Here is a 20,460-nt window from a genome sequence, read left to right as displayed (position 1 = left end):
GAAAACACAGTCACTTTTTGTGCCAGTATGAACCATACTGAGTAGAACCTCCCACTGAGACAAGTAAAACACACCTGAGAGCAAGTCCTGGTTTGGGTGAATCAGTGGCAAAAACTATCACCACCTCATTAACATCAAAGCTCTTTAAAATCCACTTTGTGCTTTTCAGGCAGATACTTAGGCCTCATCGCTATGTCGCTTATCACTTCTAAAATTAATGAAAGGAAGAATTGACATCACTGAGGACATTGCCTGTAGGTTAAATTTGTCTGTAAATATTTTAGGCAAATATGTGCTTAAATATATTTTAAGGTAATTAATATTCCCCTATGCTCATTGTAAAAGGAGTAGTTCCTTCTTTCTTAGGCAGCTGACTCCTGCCTGTCCAGCCATGGGAAAAACTGGCAGAATAATAGAATCATAGAATGATTTGGGTTGTAAAGGTCCTTAAAGATCATGTAGTTCCAACCCCACTGTCATGGGTAGGGACATCTTCCACTACACCAGGTTGCTCTAAGTCTCATCCAACCTGGCCTTGAACACTGGGCCACAAGTGTTCAAGGGGCATCCACAGCTTCTCCAGGCAACCCGTTCCAGTGCCTCACCACCCTCAGAGGGAAGAATTTGTTCCTTATATCTAATTGAAATCCCCCCTCTTTCAGTTTAAAGCCATTGCCCCTTGTCCTATCACTACATGCCCTTGTAAAAAGTCCCTCTCCAGATTTCCTGTAGGCCCCCTTTAGGTACTGGAATGCTGCAATAAGATCACCCCGGAGCCTTCTCTTCTCCAGGCTGAACAGCCCCAACTCTCTCAGCCTGCCTTCATAGCAGAGGTGCTCCAGCCCTCGGATCATCTTCATGGCCTCCTCTGGGCTTGCTCCAGCAGCTCCATGTCCTTCTTGTGTTGGGGACTCCAGAGCTGAACGCAGTACTGCAGGTGGGGTCTCACGAGAGCAGTGTAGAGGGGCAGAATCCCCTCCCTCGACCTGCTGGCCACGCTCCTTTTGATACAGCCCAGGATATGGTTGGCTTTCTGGGCGCTGCCTGTGCACGTTACTGGCTCATGTTGAGCTTCTCATCCACCAGCACTCCCGAGTCCTTCTCCTCCGTGCTGCTCTCAATCCATTCTCCGCCCAGCCTGTACTTGTGCTTGGGATTGCCTCGACCCACGTGCAGGACCCTGCACTTGGCCTTGTTGAATTGAAGTATCTTGTTGTTATCATTACAAGCATCTTATTAATTTACTTTGTGTTCTGGAAATTTGTTTGTAATAAGGTAACGAGTCACAACAGGGTGTTATTTGGTATTTGCCTTTAAATCATTACAAGCTTACTTGATAATAGCATTTATCATCATACATGCTTCAAATGGGCCATTTATAAAAATCTGATTTTTTTCCTTCTGACCCATATTTCTGTCTCAGATATTTTGAGGGTAGGTGGAATATTTTTTAGTAGGTGGAATCTGTGATTTCTAAATAAATTCTGGCCTCACTGAGTTTTTCATTGAGGTTGTTTCTGAAATGTAAGCTCTCTTTTTGCTTACTTACTCAATACTGCTTTTGCAGTTTCGTATCAAACTATATTTCTTAAACGTAGCCAACAGGTTTTAGAAGGAGTTTTCAAGGACCCAGGATATTCCACCTTCCCATTGCCCTGAAGCTTCATGCTGCTGCTGCTGTGTCATTAGTGACATGATGAGGGAATTTACGTTGACGTTACCAGTCAAGTATATTGAAATAGTAGCGTGTATCTTGGGTGCCTCTTTTCTTCACTAGAAATGGTGCTGTTTTGTGCATGTGTTAGTTCTATAGACCTGTCTTAATATTTGGTAATGCTGTGTCGACGCCAACTCTCTGGTTTGGTAGAAGAAGTATTAGAGAAATCGAGGCCCCAGTCCCACCTGATAAAAAAATGATAGTATAAACCAGCAGATACAGAGTCCCATGTGCATCTGCCCTGGTAACACTTTTCTAGTCAGGTACAAACAGGAAGAAGGTAGCAGGTAAAATAAACTTATTTAGGGTAATAAAAGAAGTACCTACATGCAAGGCACTGAGACTGACCATAGAAAATAAAATGACTCTCTAACTCAGTAGTAGTGCATACAGGGGAAAATCACCATCCTAATTTTGTATAAACAAAAATCATAGAATCATAGAATCATAGAATGGTTAGGGCTGGAAGGGACCTTCAAAGGTCATCTAGTCCAACCCCCCTGCAAGGAACAGGGATATCTCCAACTAGATCAGGTTGCTCAGGGCCTCGTCCAACCTGGCCTTGAACGTCTCCAGGGATGGAGCATCCACCACCTCTCTGGGCAACCTGTTCCAGTGTTCTACAACTCTCATGGTAAAAAATTTTTTCCTAATATCCAATCTGAATCTACCTCCCTCTATTTTAAAACCATTACCCCTTGTCCTATCACAACAGGCCCTCCTGAACAGCCTCTCCCCATCTTTCCTGTAGGCCCCCTTGAGGTACTGGAAGACCGCTATAAGGTCACCCCGGAGCCTCCTCTTCTCCAGGCTGAACAGCCCCAACTCTTTCAGCCTGTCCTCATAGGAAAGGTGCTCCAGCCCTCTTATCATCTTCGTGGCCCTCCTCTGGACCCTCTCCAACTGTTCCATGTCCTTCTTATGTTGGGGGCTCCAGAACTGGACGCAGTACTCCAGGTGAGGTCTCACGAGGGCAGAGTAGAGGGGAAGAATCACGTCTCTCGACCTACTGGCCACGCTCCTCTTGATGCAGCCCAGGACGCGGTTGGCCTTCTGGGCCGCAAGAGCACATTGCCGGCTCATATTGAGCTTCTCGTCCACCAGTACTCCCAAGTCCTTCTCCTCAGGGCTGCTCTCAATCCATTCTCCGCCCAGTCTGTATTTGTGCCTGGGATTGCCACGACCCAGATGTAGGACCTTGCATTTGGCCTGGTTGAACTTCATGAGGTTGGTACGGGCCCACCTCTCCAGCCTGTCGAGGTCCCTCTGGATGGCATCCCTCCTTTCCAGCGTGTCGACAGCACCACACAGCTTGGTGTCATCGGCGAACTTGCTGAGGGTGCACTCCATGCCACTGTCCACGTCACCGACAAAGATGTTGAAGAGGGCCGGGCCCAACACGGACCCTTGAGGGACGCCACTCGTGACCGGTCTCCACTTGGACATTGAGCCGTTGACCACTACTCTCTGAGTGCGGCCATTGAGCCAATTCCTTATCCACCGAGTGGTCCATCCATCAAACCCATGCCTCTCTAGTTTAGAGAGAAGAATGTCGTGCGGGACAGTGTCAAAAGCTTTGCACAAGTCCAGGTAGATGATATCCATTGGTCGACCCTTGTCCACCGATGCTGTCACCCCATCATAAAAGGCCACCAAGTTGGTCAGGCACGATCTGCCTTTGGTGAAGCCATGTTGGCTGTCACCCACCACCTCCTTGCTCTTCATGTGCCTTAGCATGGTTCCCAGGAGAATCTGCTCCATGACCTTGCCAGGCACAGAGGTAAGGCTGACCGGCCTGTAGTTGCCCGGGTCCTCCTTGTTCCCCTTTTTAAAAATGGGGGTTATGTTCCCTCTCTTCCAGTCATCGGGGACCTCGCCAGACCGCCACGACTTCTCAAATACAATAGCCAGTGGCTTGGCAACTTCATCCGCCAGTTCCTTCAGGACCCGCGGATGGATCTCATCAGGTCCCATGGACTTGTGCACCTTCAAGTTCCTCAGATGTTCCCGAACCTGCTCTTCAAGTACAGTGGGTGGTGGTTCATCCTCACAGTCCCTGCTAGTTCTTTCCACAGCTTGGGTGGTAAGACAAGAGGCTTTATCAGTGAAAACTGAGGCAAAAAAGTCATTGAGTACCTCAGCCTTCTCTATGTCCCGGGTAACCAGCGCACCAGTATCCTTCCGGAGGGGGCCTACGTTCTCCTTGGACTTCCTTTTGTCCCCTACATACCTATAGAAGCTTTTCTTATTGCTTTTTATATCCCTTGCCAAATTCAATTCCTTCAGGGCTTTAGCCTTCCTTACTTGATCCCTGATGGCTGTTGCTACCTGAGCAAGTGGTTCTGTAGTTCTTCTGAGAACTGTGGTAGCTTTTGTAAGTCAAAGGAGGAAATAAAATTCTAAGAATTACTCGCAAAGGGATAAGGCGGAAAAAAGCCTCAGTGAGGTGTTTTTTTTTACTGTTGCTTTATAAACACGTGGCATGACTGCATGTTAAATGCCATGTGCAGTTCTGCTTCCCGTTCTCCAAAAGGATGAGCTGCAATTGGGAAAGTACAGGAAAGGCCAACGAGTATGCCAAGAAGTAAATAACAGCTTCTGTGCGGGGATCAGTTAAGGTAAAAGACTTCAGCCTGAAGTGATAGGCCTGGGGAGGAATTTAATAGGGTCTCACAAAATGATGAGTGGGACGGAGAAAATGAACGAGTAATGATGATTCATTTGGTTTTGCAATACAAAAATTAGGGGACATCAGATCATGTTCAGAGCACAAAGGTAGGTGCATTTGCCCTCAGCGTCTGCTTAAATTATAGAGTTCATTTCTAGTGGATGCTTTGGGTGTGAAGAATTTACATGGGTTTCAAAAAGACCTGAACAAATTCATGCAAAAATAATCAGATGAGTGCTGTTGAGTACCACCCCTAGCTTAAGAAGTTCCTCAGTCATGGATCACTGGGAGTTAGTTATCCATAATATGGTGTCTTGTGCTTAGAATGACCGAAGTTATAGTTTAAATGGTCCTACATTGAAAACCTTATGTTTATTTTATAACAAGCACAAAATTTACACAAAGTTATTTTTTGTGTAAAATGTGTTTAAGAATTAGGAGTTCTATTTGAATGAAAAGTACCAAAATACACACTGAACTACACAAAAAAGAATAACTGCAGGCTTTCTTCTCATCTCCATGTAACAACTGTCACAGTAAGTAAATCACCCCAATGTCCTTCAGAGAGGAAAAACAGATCAGTGGTGGTTTTAAAATAAAACACAATGCGTGCAGCACTTGCAAAAAACCCAACAAAATGCTTCTGATGAGGTTGTACATTTTGTTGTTTATTGTTACGAATAAAATTTTACAATGTTGACTTAAGATGAAGAAAGTGTGCCTCTGTCCATGGAGAAATGGTTCTTGCATGTGGTTATTGCCATCACACTCAAACTTCAGTATGTTTTTTTTTCCCTTCCTCTGCCAGGGTTGTGTTTTTAGCAGGCAGGAATAGATGGCTACAAACTCAGTGCAGTCCAAGTCATGGCAGGAGCTGTTAGCAACCATTGCCCTCTGCGTGTCCTTCAGCCTTGGCCACGCTCCATGCTGTTGGGAAGGGCTGCAGGTGATCTGCGCAGGACAGGTTCGCCACAGCGTGCCCGTTTGTTCCCCTGTGTTCAGCTGCTAAAACCTACATTTGAAGTTACAGTACGTGAAACATTTCTGCACAGAAGTGGTCACTGTTTGTGCCAGTCTGAATTCCTCAGATGCCAGCAGGAGAGGTGATGTTTCTATTAAATTATGTCCTGAACAGTAACGGAGTTATGCACTCTGACTAGTGGAAGCTTGTTTTGTTCCTAATGTGGGACAGTGAGTGAAACTTTTAAAGTATAGTACTAGATAAGCATTTAAAAGTCATAATTTAAATTCCCATGGTAAGATTTCTTTTCATATTGTTACTACACTGACATGGTTTCTTTATCTGCCTAAGCTGCTAGAAAGTGGAGCATTTTGGTGTTGTTCGTACTTCTGTAGACCGCTATGAGGCTGTGTAAAAGACCTCGTCCCATTAGCCGTTTTCTGATGCAGCACTACCCCTTTCTTGTGCAAAAATAACAATTGTATCTGCTGGTTAAAAGTTCATTATTCCCTCTTGCGGAACATCTCAGTAAGCAACAGTGGAGGCCCCTGGAATGTCCCTGCTGTCTTCGTCGATACTGGTGTTTTCCAGCCTACAGAACTTTCAGTTCTTCATGAAACTTGGAAGGCCATGGCATTTGCTTTATTGCCTGCCAGATTAGAAGTAGGTCTGACAGTAGAGTCCCAACCAGTAACAGCTTGGAATATTATCTTTATCACTTTATATGACTTTATCACCAGTCACTTTATATGGAATATTATCTCACAAGGCTGTAACTTTTTTTTTTTTTTTTTGTGGAAAAACTCTTAATTTTCAGTTTTTGACTTGGAAAATCGTTTCTAGCTTTTCTAAAAAAAAAAACCCAACTGGATATGGTGGTGCCTTTTCTTTGCCCGGTTGCCGTAGCAGAGCCCACACTTACATCTCCTTATCTTGCTGTAGGGTTTACCCAGGTGGCTTGCAGAATAGTGTCTTGTGATTACTAGAAAACAGAAAAGGATTGTTTTGTAACAAAAGAACATTTTAGATCTTTAGTCAGTGTTGCTTCATGACTCTTGCTTCATCACATCCCCAAAGAAATCTGTGATCATGTAACAAAATTCCAGCCACCACCAGTGTCCTCCTTCCCACAGTCTGCAGGGGAACTGCTGCTGCAGATGGACTTAAAAAATCCAGGGCTTCCACCTGTGAGTCTACATGTTCCATACATGTCTCTTACATGGAGAAAGGTTTCTAAGGCATCTGAAGATAGAGCAGGAAAAGAAAAAATTGCCAACACAGCTGAACATTATAAATCTCCGTGTAAGACACATAATTAGGAGACCAGCTACTATTAGGAGGATGGGTTGACCACATAATCAGCTGAGAATGGGATGTGCTATTTGTTATTTTCTTCGAGTATTCACTGCATTCTGCTCTAGGAAGAGGAATAAAAATAATTATTAAGAAATTTTTGAATGCTTAAAATATGGAACCTTTGTAGAGATTTTTTTCCTCATTTGAAAAATTTCAAATTACTTCTTAAATAGTATAAAACCTAAGGCTTGTCTTTTCAACCCAGAGCCCAATGTACACATCTTATTCAGGCAAATGAGATGAAAGTGTTATTTAAAAGAGAAATTTAATGCACATGCTGTAAACTTTACTAATCTAGTGACTTTCCTGCATGTCTGTCCCCTGTCTGTGTTAGGCTTTTTTTTTTTTTTGGCTGCTATTGCGTATCGCCATCCTTGGAGATGCTCAAAAGCCATCTAGGCATAGTCCTGGGCAACCAGCTCTGGGTGACCCTGCTTGAGCTGGAGGCTTGGACACGGTGACCTCCAGGGTGCCCTCCAGCCCCAGCCATGCTGTGATTCTGTGAATGTTACCTGAATTGTAAGGCATATGGAAATCTCAACCCTTTTGGTGGCTCACGTGGATAGGAACTTTACTCCTTGTACTTTTGGTGATTTCTTTTAACCCTAATATGAAAAGAAGGCCTTTCTGTCCTCGCTAGTCAGGTGGGGAAGAACTATTGATGTAATTGTCTTCAAATAATAAAAAAATTTTTAAATGCTATGTTTCCTAGTATTTTCCTAATGTTTTAGTAAAAGGTAGTGATGTTAAAAAAGAACTTAGAGACATTTGGGAATTGTGCAGTTAGCTTTTTTAATTGTCACTTGCCTCACCAACTTGTTATACATGGGAAGACCTTCATTGTGACAGAAACAGTCACGACAATAGGATGCAAAATAAAGCCTTACATACGAATCTGCAAATGAGCTTCGTGTTCGTTAATCATTCATAGTTCCTTCATTCCCAGAAGCTTCAAAGTAGAATGCCATAACCAGGTCTGATGAACATTCATTAAAAACAGTGAAAAGCAATTAATGTATTGTGCCAGATGCTTCCAAGAACGTTTCTGAGGCAGCAGTGAGGGTATCTGCTGTCCCTCTGCCGTGCCAGTGCAGGACTCCTATCTCCTAGGAGTTTGACTTGTGAAATGCATTACTTCTGTTCTTCCTTAATCTTCTGTTGGAAAACTTTCACAAAGTTGAAGTATGGCACGCGCAGCTAGCATAAACGCTATTTTCATTCTGTTTGGTGAGCACTGTGTTTTCAGTCTTCCAACGGCATATTGAGACACAGTTTGGTTTATTGCAGAGACAGCAGTTGAGATGTTGTTTGTCTCATTTAGTATAATTTGGGTCCCTTCTTTTCTAGGGAAGCAAACAGCAGGGGAAAAGCACCATAAGGATGTAAGCTCATAAGTCGTAGTGTGTAGTGAAACAATCTGTGTCTTCTTACACAGTCCAGAGTTCTTGAGAATGAGTTAGTGCCCATGAACTCTGCCTTTCCAGTGTAATGGGTGTCCATTAACATATAATGAGATGAAAGCTGGCAAAGAGTAAACGGCTTTTGCTTACTTGAAAGTTTCTGCAGGCACAAGTAAAGCAGAGTTCCTTTTGCAACGTTTAACTAGGTTAAATAACGTTGCCAAAATGGATCAGAGCAAGGCCACAGTGCCTGGTGGTCTTCCTTTGAGCACTGCGTGCGTGCTCCTGGGCTGTGCTGTGAGTTTTGGTTTTAGCGATTTGGCATCTGCCTGTCTTATAGGTGTTTGTGTTTGCACTCTTCATTGAGGTTGTGTTTAGAAGTTTGGGGATTACTGGCACAAAATTGTCGTTCAGATCCAACATACTTTGAAAACTTAACTGCAGACCATTATGAGTGGCTCTGTTGGACGCTGCCTGTTTTGGGAATCCTCGTCCAGGAATGACTGCAGGGATTGTTTGTTCAGATGTGCCAAAAACTAAGGGTGCTTGGTTTGGTTTTCTGTACAGAGCTACTTAAGATTACAAAAGATGTATTCCCAACAGGATACGTATCTAGTATGAAATAACTATACAGCATTTTTTTTATCAGGATAGGTTGGTGGACTGGGTTTAACAGGAACCAATTGGCTTTGGACAGATAGTCATTTTTGAAAGTTTCAGATGTCCAAAAACATTTCAGGTGTTTCACCACCCTCAGAGGGTGGTGAGGTACTGGAACAGGTTGCCCAGAGAAGCTGTAGATGCCCCATCCCTGGAAGTGTTCAAGGCCAGGTTGGATGAGGCTTTGGGCAACCTGGTGTAGTGGAGGGTGTCCCTGCCCATGGCAAGGGGGTTAGAACTAGATGATCTTTGAGGTCCCTTCCAACCCTAACCATTCTACGATTCTATGTTACTGAGTAGCTTAACTGAAATAAGTGAAGCAATTCCAGTTTATGCCAGCTCAAATAAATATCTGGCATACCCAGTAATGGACAGGAATTTCTTATTCTTGTTTTTTCTTAATTTTGTAATTCTATTCAGTATGTTTTAGATGCCTTTATTGAGGATTTTAAGCATTATATATTGTCTTCCTACTTGAGTTCACTCTAGATTAAGGAATAATTTTACTTCAGTCTCTGTACATCAAACAAAAAGTTCTTGTTTTAGCTAGATGTGAAAGATAATATTTTCCTACTCGCAGTTCTGTTGTGTCTGAGAACATAGTTACTAGGGTTAATCTATCTATAAATAAAACAGATGTTTGCAGCACAAGGGAAAGCCTAAAGATGTTTTTGTAGTCTAAATAAATAAATAAAATAATAAATAAATATTATTCTTATTTTTTAAACAGAAGTCAAAGAGCAATCTGCAGAAGAGGATGCCCAAACGGAAGTGGACAGCACCAAGCAGCTAACACCAGTCCTTCAGCGCTCAGTATCCGAGGAGTCTGCAAGCTCCACTGCCTCTGTGGGTGTGGAAGCTAAAACCAGGTTAGTGAGCGAGGAGACGAAGAGGCAGGTGCTGAATCGGGGCAGGGCCGGGAGTCGGGTAACGGGGTGCTGAGTGCTCGGGGTGCTACCAGTGCTTTGAAGTGCTGGCAACAGCAGCCTGTGCGTGAGACTGGTGGCTTAATTGGCGTACAGGGAGATCAAGGTGAAAAGCACGCTCCTTGAGTGTTGGCCTCAGATTACACTGGTAAACCCTTGAATTACAGCATGTTAGCTGTTTAGATTAAAACAGACACAAGTGATAGGAAATAAAACGTGATTACCGAAGCTTTCCTACTGAGAAAATGGTGTATTGGCAAATCCATATGAAATTATTTCTGAAGTTTCATCTTGTGTGTCTATATTTTCAGGAACAAAGTAAAACAAATATCTTATGATTTTTACTGTGCTCTTCCTTATTTCAGAATTTACAATACAGAAATTATCTTCTGGCGTTTTTTAACTTTTTATCAATATAAATTACCCAAACAGCGGTGAAAGTATTAATTATGTTATTTGAAGGAAACCAAAACACACTGTCTGTGATAACTGTTGAGACAGTATCATCAAATTCTAGCAGAGCTTCTCTGGTGAAGCCCTGATAACGGCTTTTAACCCCGTAGCAGGTCTCTTCTGCTGCAGAGATTGCTCTTACCAGTTACCAGACAGTTACAGGTCTAATTATATTTTGACAGACTTGGAGAGAATTGTCATCATCATTTTACTTCCTCCTAATCCGACACAGAGCATGTTTTCCATGCACAAAAAATTACTTCATTTACTTGCTGCAATATAATTTTCATGTGTTACATGCTCACAAATGTCTTAGGTTCCAATAGATACTTCCCTTCTTACAGAGGATTTCTGTTAAATAGATCTTGTGTGTATACCTGAATGAAATAGACAAAAATTTCTGTTCTTAAAGGAATTTTTTGAAGCTGGTAGTAAATGACAGTAAATATGAAGAGCAGGTTAAACTGAACTGCTGTTTTGGTTCTTTATTTGATCCTGTTTTGGATGATTTGCAAAAGTTTTAGCACTGTTTCATCTGCTCTCTGTTTTTTCTTCTCAAGATTACTTTCTTGCTGCTATCATAAATAGTTGCTTACAGCACTTTCCCTAGCCATAAACTTGTTCCTTAAAAGCTGGACAACAGTTTTCTAAAAACATTTCTGTGTGGTTCTGAACCAGCCTTTATTTGCCCTCAACTTACTCTTCCTTCCAACTGAAAGTGTTGACTTCGATTAGTTGAGATCGAAAGGCTATCATGGGCCCATTGCTTTGGCTGACCAAAGCATTAAAAAACTAAGTACTATTAATTTTTTATTAAAATAACAATAGTCAGATCCTGTCTCTGACATTTTGGAAAGAAACCTATTAAGTAGATGTGAAACAGTTAATTGAGAGTCATAGGTTTCTCTAGTCCCAGGTAATTTTGGTTCCAGATATAGATGCAGAATTGGTGTTAGTTGGAGAAGTCATTGATGTCCTCATAACAATGGGGAAAAAAAACAGATGTCAGGGGTTTTTTTTGGCACTGTGTCTTGAGACCTAGAAGAAGAAAGCCTGATCTGTGACTTCTTGATTGATTATCTGTATTGTTGTCTGGTGTGCTGACACTGCCACCGAGCTGTGCAGGGGTAGGAGGACTGGATTCCGGGTGGCTTAACTCCTCTCTCTTAGGAGAAGATGCAACGCGTGAAATGCACACTGATGATATTTGGTTGTGTACAGGTGGGAGGAAATGTATCAAAATTGAGGCTAAAGTGTGACTCCATAGACACTTTAAACCTGTAAAGACACTTTAAACCTGTAATGTGGGGAAGTAGTTTTGAAGCTGATTTCCAAATTAATCATACTCATCAGCTTAATCTCTTCTTTTGTAAGCTTTTCTGTTTCTATTTTATAGTATAAGTAACTTAATCCAGTGGAAATGTTTGTATATATTTAGAAATAAATTTAGGTATGTGAGATGTAGGAGAATTATGGGAGTATATTATAACAGACAGTGCAGAAATTGCTTAGAACACAGAAAAGAACTAAAGCCTCCACCAGAAGTAGATGTAGGTGTAGATGAAGCTACTTTTACATCACTGTTTTCAGAGTTGAGAGTAAGACAATTCTGGGTTTCTGTCTTCAGCAGTGAAGATACAGGAGTTACAGAAGGCACAGGACACAGGGCATAAAATCAAGTCTTGTACATGAAACAATTAAATAATATGCTACTGAAAAACAGTGATTTTAATATAGTAGGATGTATCAGAACTAGGATGGGGATTTCTGTAGCTGAGACATTAGGCAAAGCTTGGCTTATCTGGTATTTCTCTCTGGATCCCTCCTGAGACTGAGGCTAAATTAAGAACATTCAAGAGAAAGGTGAGAGAGAAGATGGTCAATGTTGGAATCTTTCTGAGGTGGGATATGGGAGTCCAAGAGAGCTTTTAACTACAAGTGGGATTGGGGTGGGGAACGTAACAACAGATTTAGGATTAGTGCTCAGAAAGCAATGTGCTAAAACCCATTAAAATAAATTATATCTGAGGCATACTGGGGTAGGGAGGCTGGAAGGGGTGAGGGGTGTGTGTGTGTGCTCAGAAGGAATGAATGAATTATTGACCACATGTGGGGAGGGGCAATAACGTCAAGCAAAGATAAACTATCAAGCCTGGCAGTGGTATCAGTAATGGTGCCAGCCCTTATATATCATGAGCGTCATGGGTTTTGGAGCCTTTTCCTTTGGTTGTTCCCTTTTTCTTTTTATAAGCCTTGTGAGAAGCTTCTGTCAGGCCAGGACTTATGGTTGAGTGGAATCCAGCTTCTTCGAAAGGAATCTGCTCCCTGGGTTTGTGCTGCCTGCAGAGAGCAGGGGAAGTGCAGCCCATGAGGCCGGCAAGCAGCCAGAAACCGGCTGCGACTTACAGCAGAGCCCACTTCTACCTTCCTCCTCTGTTTCCCACATTGTCAACTCCAAGCACTAAACACTAACGAGAATGGCCTAGAAACACAATTTCATAGAAAAAACAAAACACCTTTTGATTAATTTGCTTTGCTGTCTACTTTTGGAGAATCTAAATTGCATTAATTGCACATTTGCAGTCCTTTTGCCGTAATCATGAAGACAGAACGTTCTTAAAATAAACAAGTAGAAGCTGAGATTTTCACACAGCTTTTGATTTTGGTACTTTGGTCTGCTAAATATCAGCTTTTGTGAGACTGTCGTTAAAACGACAAAAAAAACCTTGGCAGCACACCTTCCTGCTTCACTTGTAATTGGACAAAGGATGTTAATTTTCATTCCAGACCAATTGCACTATTCCCCCTTGCTTTGTTGCTGCTGCTAAAATCAGATTTGGAGTCTGGAGATGGAGGGCTGGGGTGCTTTAGTCCATCAAAAAGAAGTGGTGGGTGAACATCTGTTGATTGTGTGAACAAAGATGATGGTGAAAAATAGCAGTGAACTGCTATATCTTTGTTCCTTATCCCCCCCCACCCCAGTCTTCAATGAAAGCACATTCCAAAACTTGCAACGCTCAGTGGAAAAAGAAATTGTGGAGTGGCAGAGAGATTAGATAATCTGGACAGAGTAACACGGCAGTGATGGAAGGAGAAACTAGATCTTTAGGCAGGATTGAGTTAGAAGTAATAAAATAAATAAAAATAATAAAATATTTAATACTAAAAATAGGTTTTAAAAATTGTTAAAGTTGCAAGATCAGTCACATATTTTAGGAGATACCAGTATTAAGATTAATTCTGAAACTCTGATTATTTCTTTTCATGCACATGTATTGTGATACAGTTTCTAGTTTTACATGAGTGTTTTTCTACAAGAATTCTTTCTGCAGAGAACAAACCTTATGCATGAAGCAGGGCACTTGAAATCATTGCAGAGTTTTATCTTTACACTTTCAGTTCTAGATCCATGTAAGCATTTACAGTCACTCCCTCTGAAGTCAGTGGTTGACTTCTCCATTTGCAAAGTGGAGGTAGTGTTCCTTTATGTTACAAAAATAAATTATTGAATAATAGTGAAATAATATTTCAGTATTATGTCAATGACCAGTCTAGCCCAGAGTGAAATTATTAATTTAGCTTGTGGTGCACAACTTGAATATTGTCAGTAGGTAAAGACTAAGATTATACACTGAAAATGAGAAAAAGTTAAATATTTACTGATTGTCCATCCTGTCTATTCACACATTGACTAGGGAAATGGTCTTAAGAAGGATTTTATGACGGATCATTGTTAAAGCAGCTCTACCTCTGATTCATAGGGCAGGAAGGGACCTTTAGAAGTCATCTAGTTCACCTCCTTTTCCCATCTACAGCTGTTGTTCCTGACAGAAGTTTACATAAACTGCTCTTAAATATTCCAATAAAAAAACCTCCAGATCTTCCCTAAACAGTCCCTTCCAATCTCTTCTTGTTGTTTTTTTTTTTTTTTCCATTGGAAACACTTTCTTCACATGTAACCCACATTCTCCTCATTCTGAGTTTATCTCGGTACTACTTGTACCATCTGCCAAGGATAATGGAGGATAGAGTTCTGCAAAAGGCTCTCAGTATGTTTCCCCAGCATGCTTTACCGCATAACAGAAATCCCAAATTTGTTCATACTTTCTTTGTAAATGATGTTTTCTTGAGCTCCGATTCCTCTTGCTGTTTTGAGTTCTGTCCAGATGGTCCGCATCTTTCTTGAGGCACAGAAGGCGTGTGACACAAATGGGGCCAAAGAAAGGTTTCACAGGCAGCCTTAATCCTGCCTTTTTCTTAGGTTGAACAGTTGACACTGTGACCATCATGTGTTTAATGCTCCCATGCACAGCTTGCGCCTTGTGGGATTCGACACCCGTGATCAATGACATTCATGACCAGGCCACCCATGTTCAATGACACTTGTGGCCCTGAAGTTGCATGGACCTTTGCTCCTTGAATTAATCTGTTACTGAAGATGGTCCAACCACAGAAACCATGCTTAGAAATGTCTCCTGCCCTGTGTGAACAGGTGCTCCAGGGTTCTGGAGTCTCACTATCAGTCTCTCCCAGATGTTTTTAGGCGGTTTTTCTGTCTCTCCCATCCTACTAAGGCTGTTTGTCTCCACCTGGGTCTGTCCTGCTGCTTACATGCAGCTGACCCTGCCACTGGTGGGAAGCAAACCTTGCTGTGGCAGGTCAGGTCTGTTGACTGGACAAATCTTCTTTGCTCTGAGAGATGGCAGTCAGACAGACATATGCGTCCCATGAGCAGGATTTCATGGCCAGCAGTCTGTCACACCATGCTGAAGGACTGATAGCAGTACTTGTTACACGGTGTCCCATGCAGACCAAGCTCAGAAGTGGCTGGGATGCCTACTTTGTCAGAGGATTGCACAGATACATGTTAATTGCATGCGATGGTAAGAGTCTGGGATCTTGAGTTCTGTTCTAGTGTTGAGTGAATACGTCCCCTCTCATTTATTCCAAATGTCAACTTGTCTGTTGTTTTTTTTTTGCCTGCAGCTTTCTTTGTCAGACTCATGTCTTTTCTCATGTTGTTGACTCCTCATCACATTCCCATTCTCTTTACTTTTCTAATCCTACTCTCTGCTCATCAGTTCTGATCATTGTTTCAGTGTCCACTCAGTTGTGATTTCTTCTTTTTTGAGTCTTCGCCTGATCTGCATTTTCCTTCCCTCCATCTCCAGTGGCTCCCAGAGAGGTGTTTATGGCATGATATTTCTTCTCCCTCGTTTCTCTGTTTTCTTGTTCACTTTCCTTGTCAGCTGAGGCTACTTTCTCTTCCTGCTTCTTTGGCTTCCGGTGTGATCTGTATTATTCCCAACAGTCAATTGTCCTGTTTCCCCATGACCTTCCATTTCCCTCCTGCAGCAAGCCCTCTGTTGTGCCCTGCCTGTCTATTCATCATTCCTTCCTTCACTTCCATTTCACAGCTGATTGAAAGTGCAGGTGATTTAAATGGCAAAATCTGGACTCACAGCATCCCTAAGCTGTGGTTGCAGAGATGATCCCTGTGAATGCCTCTAACCTTTGCCGGAAGGATATTTATTCATGGGGGTAAGGATGGTGCCTATGGATTCTGCTTGCACATAAGGACTGAGAGAGAATGAAGAGTGCTTAGTGAAGAGAGACTTTTTGAGCTTGTAGCTTTGATGTGCTAAAGCTTTGCTCGAGCACATGTGATCTACTTGGTGAGGTTAGAAGTGTTTAGAGAAACGAGTTTGGACTAATTTTCATGGGGTTACAGAGAGTGATTCTGTAACTTCAAAAATTAGTGTAGTAAAACTTCAAAAGCTTCACAGAACGGTTGATCAATGATCTGGAGTAGCTTCCAGTTAAGTAATCTAGGACCCTTCAGTCTGTGAAAGAGATTGGATAAGATAAGCTTCAAAGTCATAGGTGGCATCAGGAGAGTGGCTGTATACTGATTGTTTAGTTTCTTTTAATGAAAGAAACTGAGGATTGTCAAATGGAAATTAGAAGGGTCAGATGCAAAATAAAAGGAGATGATCCTTTGCACAGCAGGTAGTTGTCCAGAGTGACATGGAAATCCTTGCCAAAGGTTGTCATGGATCGCTGAAAATTTATGTGAGTTCAAGAACAGACTGGGCAAGTTCATGAAAGAGAAACTGAGAATTACTGGATATATAGGAATCACAGCTGATTCAGGGAGGCCCTGAACTAAAAATACTGTGTGGCAAGTATCATATGCTTGCCCTGCTCTTTAATATCCCCTGCTCGTCTGCTTATCCTAACGTTGACCATACGGGGCTGGATGAACCTTTAATCTGACCCAGCACAGTTTTGACTGAAGACCCCAACTATGTTGTAATTCATCTCTTGTCTAAACGTATTTCCAAAGGAAAAATACAAAATTTGAATTATAAAGAACAGCATGTTTTTCCATTGCCTAATGTGGCTGAACAATTTTGAAAAAAACTTTCTTGAAAAACTGCTATTTAAAGCCAACTTGGTATATGTTAAATTTAAGTAATTTTTCAGGTGGTAGGACCTTACTTAGTGTTAGTATGAAGTTGCCTCCCAAGAGGTGCTGCCACCTCTGTGAGGTTTATGTGGTTTTGGTGTGATCTATGTTGATTCACCACGAGAGGGAATTTGGCTTGAACAGACAATACTTTCTGGACACAAAGGCACACTAAAAATACAGACCATGGTACTTTTTATTCTTTGGGTTTTATCACTCAGAGGTTAAGTCACATCTCAAAATTGTGCGTAATACACCTTTCAGGTGTACTCACAGTTGCATTCTGTGTGAGATTTTTGTTTAAAAGTATGAATCAGTTCAATTGGACATTAAAGAATGATTTCTAGATGGACTTGGAGTAGATCTCTACATTCATTTTGCTCAGAACTGGCATGCTGGTATCCCCTCCTGCATTTGGGGTTTGTGAAATCCTAACTGATCTTCAAAGGTTTGTTTAGATTAAAGCTGATAAGTATTGGTGGTGAATAAGAGTATATTTAAATATTTTTTAGATTTAAAAAGGTCAGTAAAAGATATTATTTTGGTGGTGGTGTTTGGAGGGTAATGTGTTCGTTCTTTCAAATGAAAAGAGTATCTTTAAGTTGATTATATGACTGTAGAATTCCAACTGTGCTGGTTTGAAAAAATTGTAAAGCAGTTATTGTCTAATGTGGTTTAATTGCTTTGTGCAAACTTAAAGTTTGAAAATTCTTCACCTGAAGTTCATATGAACTCCCTCTTCCCTCCTTTTTTTAAAGGAATTGTGCAGCACAAGTTAAATACTTGTTTCAAAGCCAACTCTGTGTAATACTGTCAAACCACTTCAAAATTGCAACTTGTTCTGTGATTCCATTTCCTATTGGAAAGAGAACACTTTACGTGTCAAACCCTTAAATATAGCTTGCAGCTGAGAACTTTTGCGTCTTTCTCTTTGTAGTATTTCCATGTTGCACTTTTCATCCTTCTCTTTAAGGGTTGTCAGCCACTGGAATAGGCTGCCCAGGGAGGTGGTTGAGTCCCCATCCCTGGATGTGTTTAAGAAAAGGGTGGATGAATTATTTAAGGATATGGTTTAATGGGAGATTAGGGACGGTTGGACTGGATGATCTCTAAGGTCTTTTCCAACCTAGAAATCTATGAAATCCTTGGTATCATTCATTCAGAAAGGTGTTTCATTGGATTGTTAACTGTGTATCGTTGTGAAGTTGTTACGCTTCACCTGATGAGTTTTCTTTGGTAGTTTTCTTTCAGTCTTCTTCATTATTGAGGTCCAGGTATTTACAGGATATTTAGATGACTTTTTACAAGGGCGTGTAGTGATAGGACAAGGGGCAATGGCTTTAAACTGAAGGAGGGGAGATTTAAATTAGATATAAGGAAGAAATTTTTTACGTTGAGGGTGGTGAGGCACTGGAACAGGTTGCCCAGAGAAGTTGTGGATGCCCCATCCCTGGAAGTGTTCAAGGCCAGGTTAGATGAGGCTTTGGGCAACCTGGTGTAGTGGAGGATTTCCCTGCCCATGGTAGGGGGGTTGGAACTAGATGATCTTTGAGGTCCCTTCCAACCCTAACCATTCTATGATTTCTATGAAGCTGAAAAGCTGTTGTGGTTTAGCCCAGCCAGCAGCTAAGCTACCGCGCAGCTGCTTGCTCACTCACCCACCCTGGTGGGGCCCAGAGGAGAAAAATGTAACAAAAAGCTTGAGGGTCCAGACAAGAACAGGGAGGGTTCACCCACGAACAGGGAGAGATCACCCACCAACCATGGCCCTGGGAAAACAGATTCTGCTTGGAGACAAATCGATTTTATTTGTCAGCGGTTACTTCAGAGAGGATAATGAGAAACAAAGCCAGATCTTAAAAACCACCTTCCCCCACCCTTCCTTCTTCCTGGCTCTGTCTTCTCTGCTCAGCACAGGGGGACGGGGAAGGGGGTTGCAGGTCAGTTTGTCACACGCTGTTTCTGCTGCTCCTTCCTTAAGGGGAAGGACTTCTCACACTCTTTCCCTGCTCCAATGTGGGGCCCCTTCCACAGGAGATGGCTTTCCATGAGCTTTTCTGACATGAGTCCTTCCCACAGGATGCAATCCGTACACCTCAGATTGCTCCAGCAGGGGCTTTCCCCACAGAGTCACTTTTTTTTGGGGTGCAGTCACCCGCTCCGGCGTGGAGTCCCTTCTCATGGGCTGCAGGTGCCTCTCTGCTTCACTGTCAGTGTGCAGCAGGGTGGAGGTCCTTTCCCATGGAGGCAGTCCTCCAGAAACTCCCTTTGGGTGCAGGCATCTCAGCTCCAGCATGAGATCCTCTTCCATGGGCTGTGGGTGGATCTCTGCTCCACCGTGTCTCTCATGGGCTGCAGAGGAATCTTGGCTCCGGCACACCTCCTCCCACTCCATCGTCACTGTCCTTGGTGTCTGCGTGGATGTTTCTCTCAGATCTCAGTCCTCTCTCTGCTGCAGCCGCACCGGGCCCAACCATCCCGACGCACCCTGGCAGTCCCAGCAGGATGAACTCCGCCCGCGGGTGCCCTGGCAGCGGGGCACTAAGGAGCTCTCCCAGCTGCGCCAACGTGGCCATCTCCAGACGAGTGTTGGTGGCCCAGCGTGGGCAGCTGCCTGCCTGCCTGTGAGGCCAGAGGAGCCAGCCCCTGCCTCCCCACTCTCTTCCCTGTGGGTCTCGCAGAGGCACCGACTGGCTGGGCCCTGGCCAGAGTCGGGTCTGACGGGTTTTGGAGCGGGGGCAGCTTCTCACATCTCCTTACAGGGGCTATTGCTGCAGCCCCTCCCCTGCTACCAAAACCCCACGGCACATTCCCAGCACAAAAGCTTAATCTAAACCCCTGAGTTTTAGAATAACTTCACCTCTGTGAATATCCCACATGTATTAGGACTCACACTGATGCAGACCCCTGGCATTGTTTCAAGCCAGAAATCTTTTTCACTTTAAATGCAGCTTGTAAATGATTTGAATTTACATAAATGATAAAATGGTGCATCTTCACTAAGGAGAAAAACAATTTACTCTTTAAATAACACAGCGTAAAACGAGAGTAAAGGCAAAGTAGTTTGTGCATTAGCACAACTTGGCAAAGCTAAATAAATAGTAGGTCCCCTGTAGTGTTTAATTTAGCCTTTTACCATATGTTACAACTACTAACGGGGTTAGGTGGGAGAAGAATTCTCCAGGCCAATTCTCATCAGTCTGCTTCTGTAATCAGTACAAATGATACTCTGAAGTTCTGTTTTGCTCCCAAGTACTCCATTTCATTGTGCTGAGCTTAATTTTAATTGTGAAAAATAGATGTTAAAAACATTTTAAATTTCTGTCACAACTTTGCCAACACAGCCCAAGGTTTTATGCTTCACAGTTTCACCGTTCAAAAATCCCAAAGTATGTGTGAAAAAGACATCCTGAAGGCATTTCCTCATTGAGGTGAATTATTGTGCGATTCCTTTAGAAACAAACAAACTCATAGCAAAAATCCAAACACCCTCTTTACTTTCTTTTTGAACCCAAAGTGTGAATGAAATTGATCCTTATTTTTTATGCTTTCCGATATTTTTTTAAACTTTAGTGCAGTCATTGTCATGGCAAATGGCAGGAGTGATCATCTGTAACTTAGAGTTTAATGTTGAAAGTGATGGTTATAGAATCACAGAGTGATTTGGATTGGAAGGGACCTTAAAGATCATGTAGTTCTAACCCCTCCTACCACAGTCAGGGACACCTTCCTCTAGATCAGGTTGCTCAAAGCCTCATCGACTTTGGCCTTGAACGCTTTCAGGGATGGGGCATCTACAACGTCTCTGGGCAACCTGTTCGAGTGCCTCGCCACCCTCAGAGTGAACAAT

At 42.5% G+C, this 20,460-nt stretch overlaps 1 protein-coding gene across 13 annotated transcripts in view; it reads left to right on the top strand.

Moving 5' to 3' along the window:
• Positions 1-20,460, top strand: part of KMT2C (lysine methyltransferase 2C) — a 211,770-nt gene that overhangs the window by 59,393 nt on the left and 131,917 nt on the right. For all 13 annotated transcript variants that reach the window (XM_086614336.1, XM_086614346.1, XM_086614342.1 and 10 more), the window contains one exon: positions 9,493-9,631. In XM_086614336.1, the coding sequence (XP_086470462.1) occupies positions 9,493-9,631 (139 nt within the window). The remainder of the gene's footprint in view (positions 1-9,492; positions 9,632-20,460) is intronic.

Source organism: Tauraco erythrolophus, chromosome 7 (genome assembly GCF_009769465.1).
Source record: "Tauraco erythrolophus isolate bTauEry1 chromosome 7, bTauEry1.pri, whole genome shotgun sequence".
Lineage (NCBI taxonomy): Eukaryota > Metazoa > Chordata > Aves > Musophagiformes > Musophagidae > Tauraco > Tauraco erythrolophus.
This window is presented reverse-complemented; position numbering and strand designations above follow the sequence as displayed.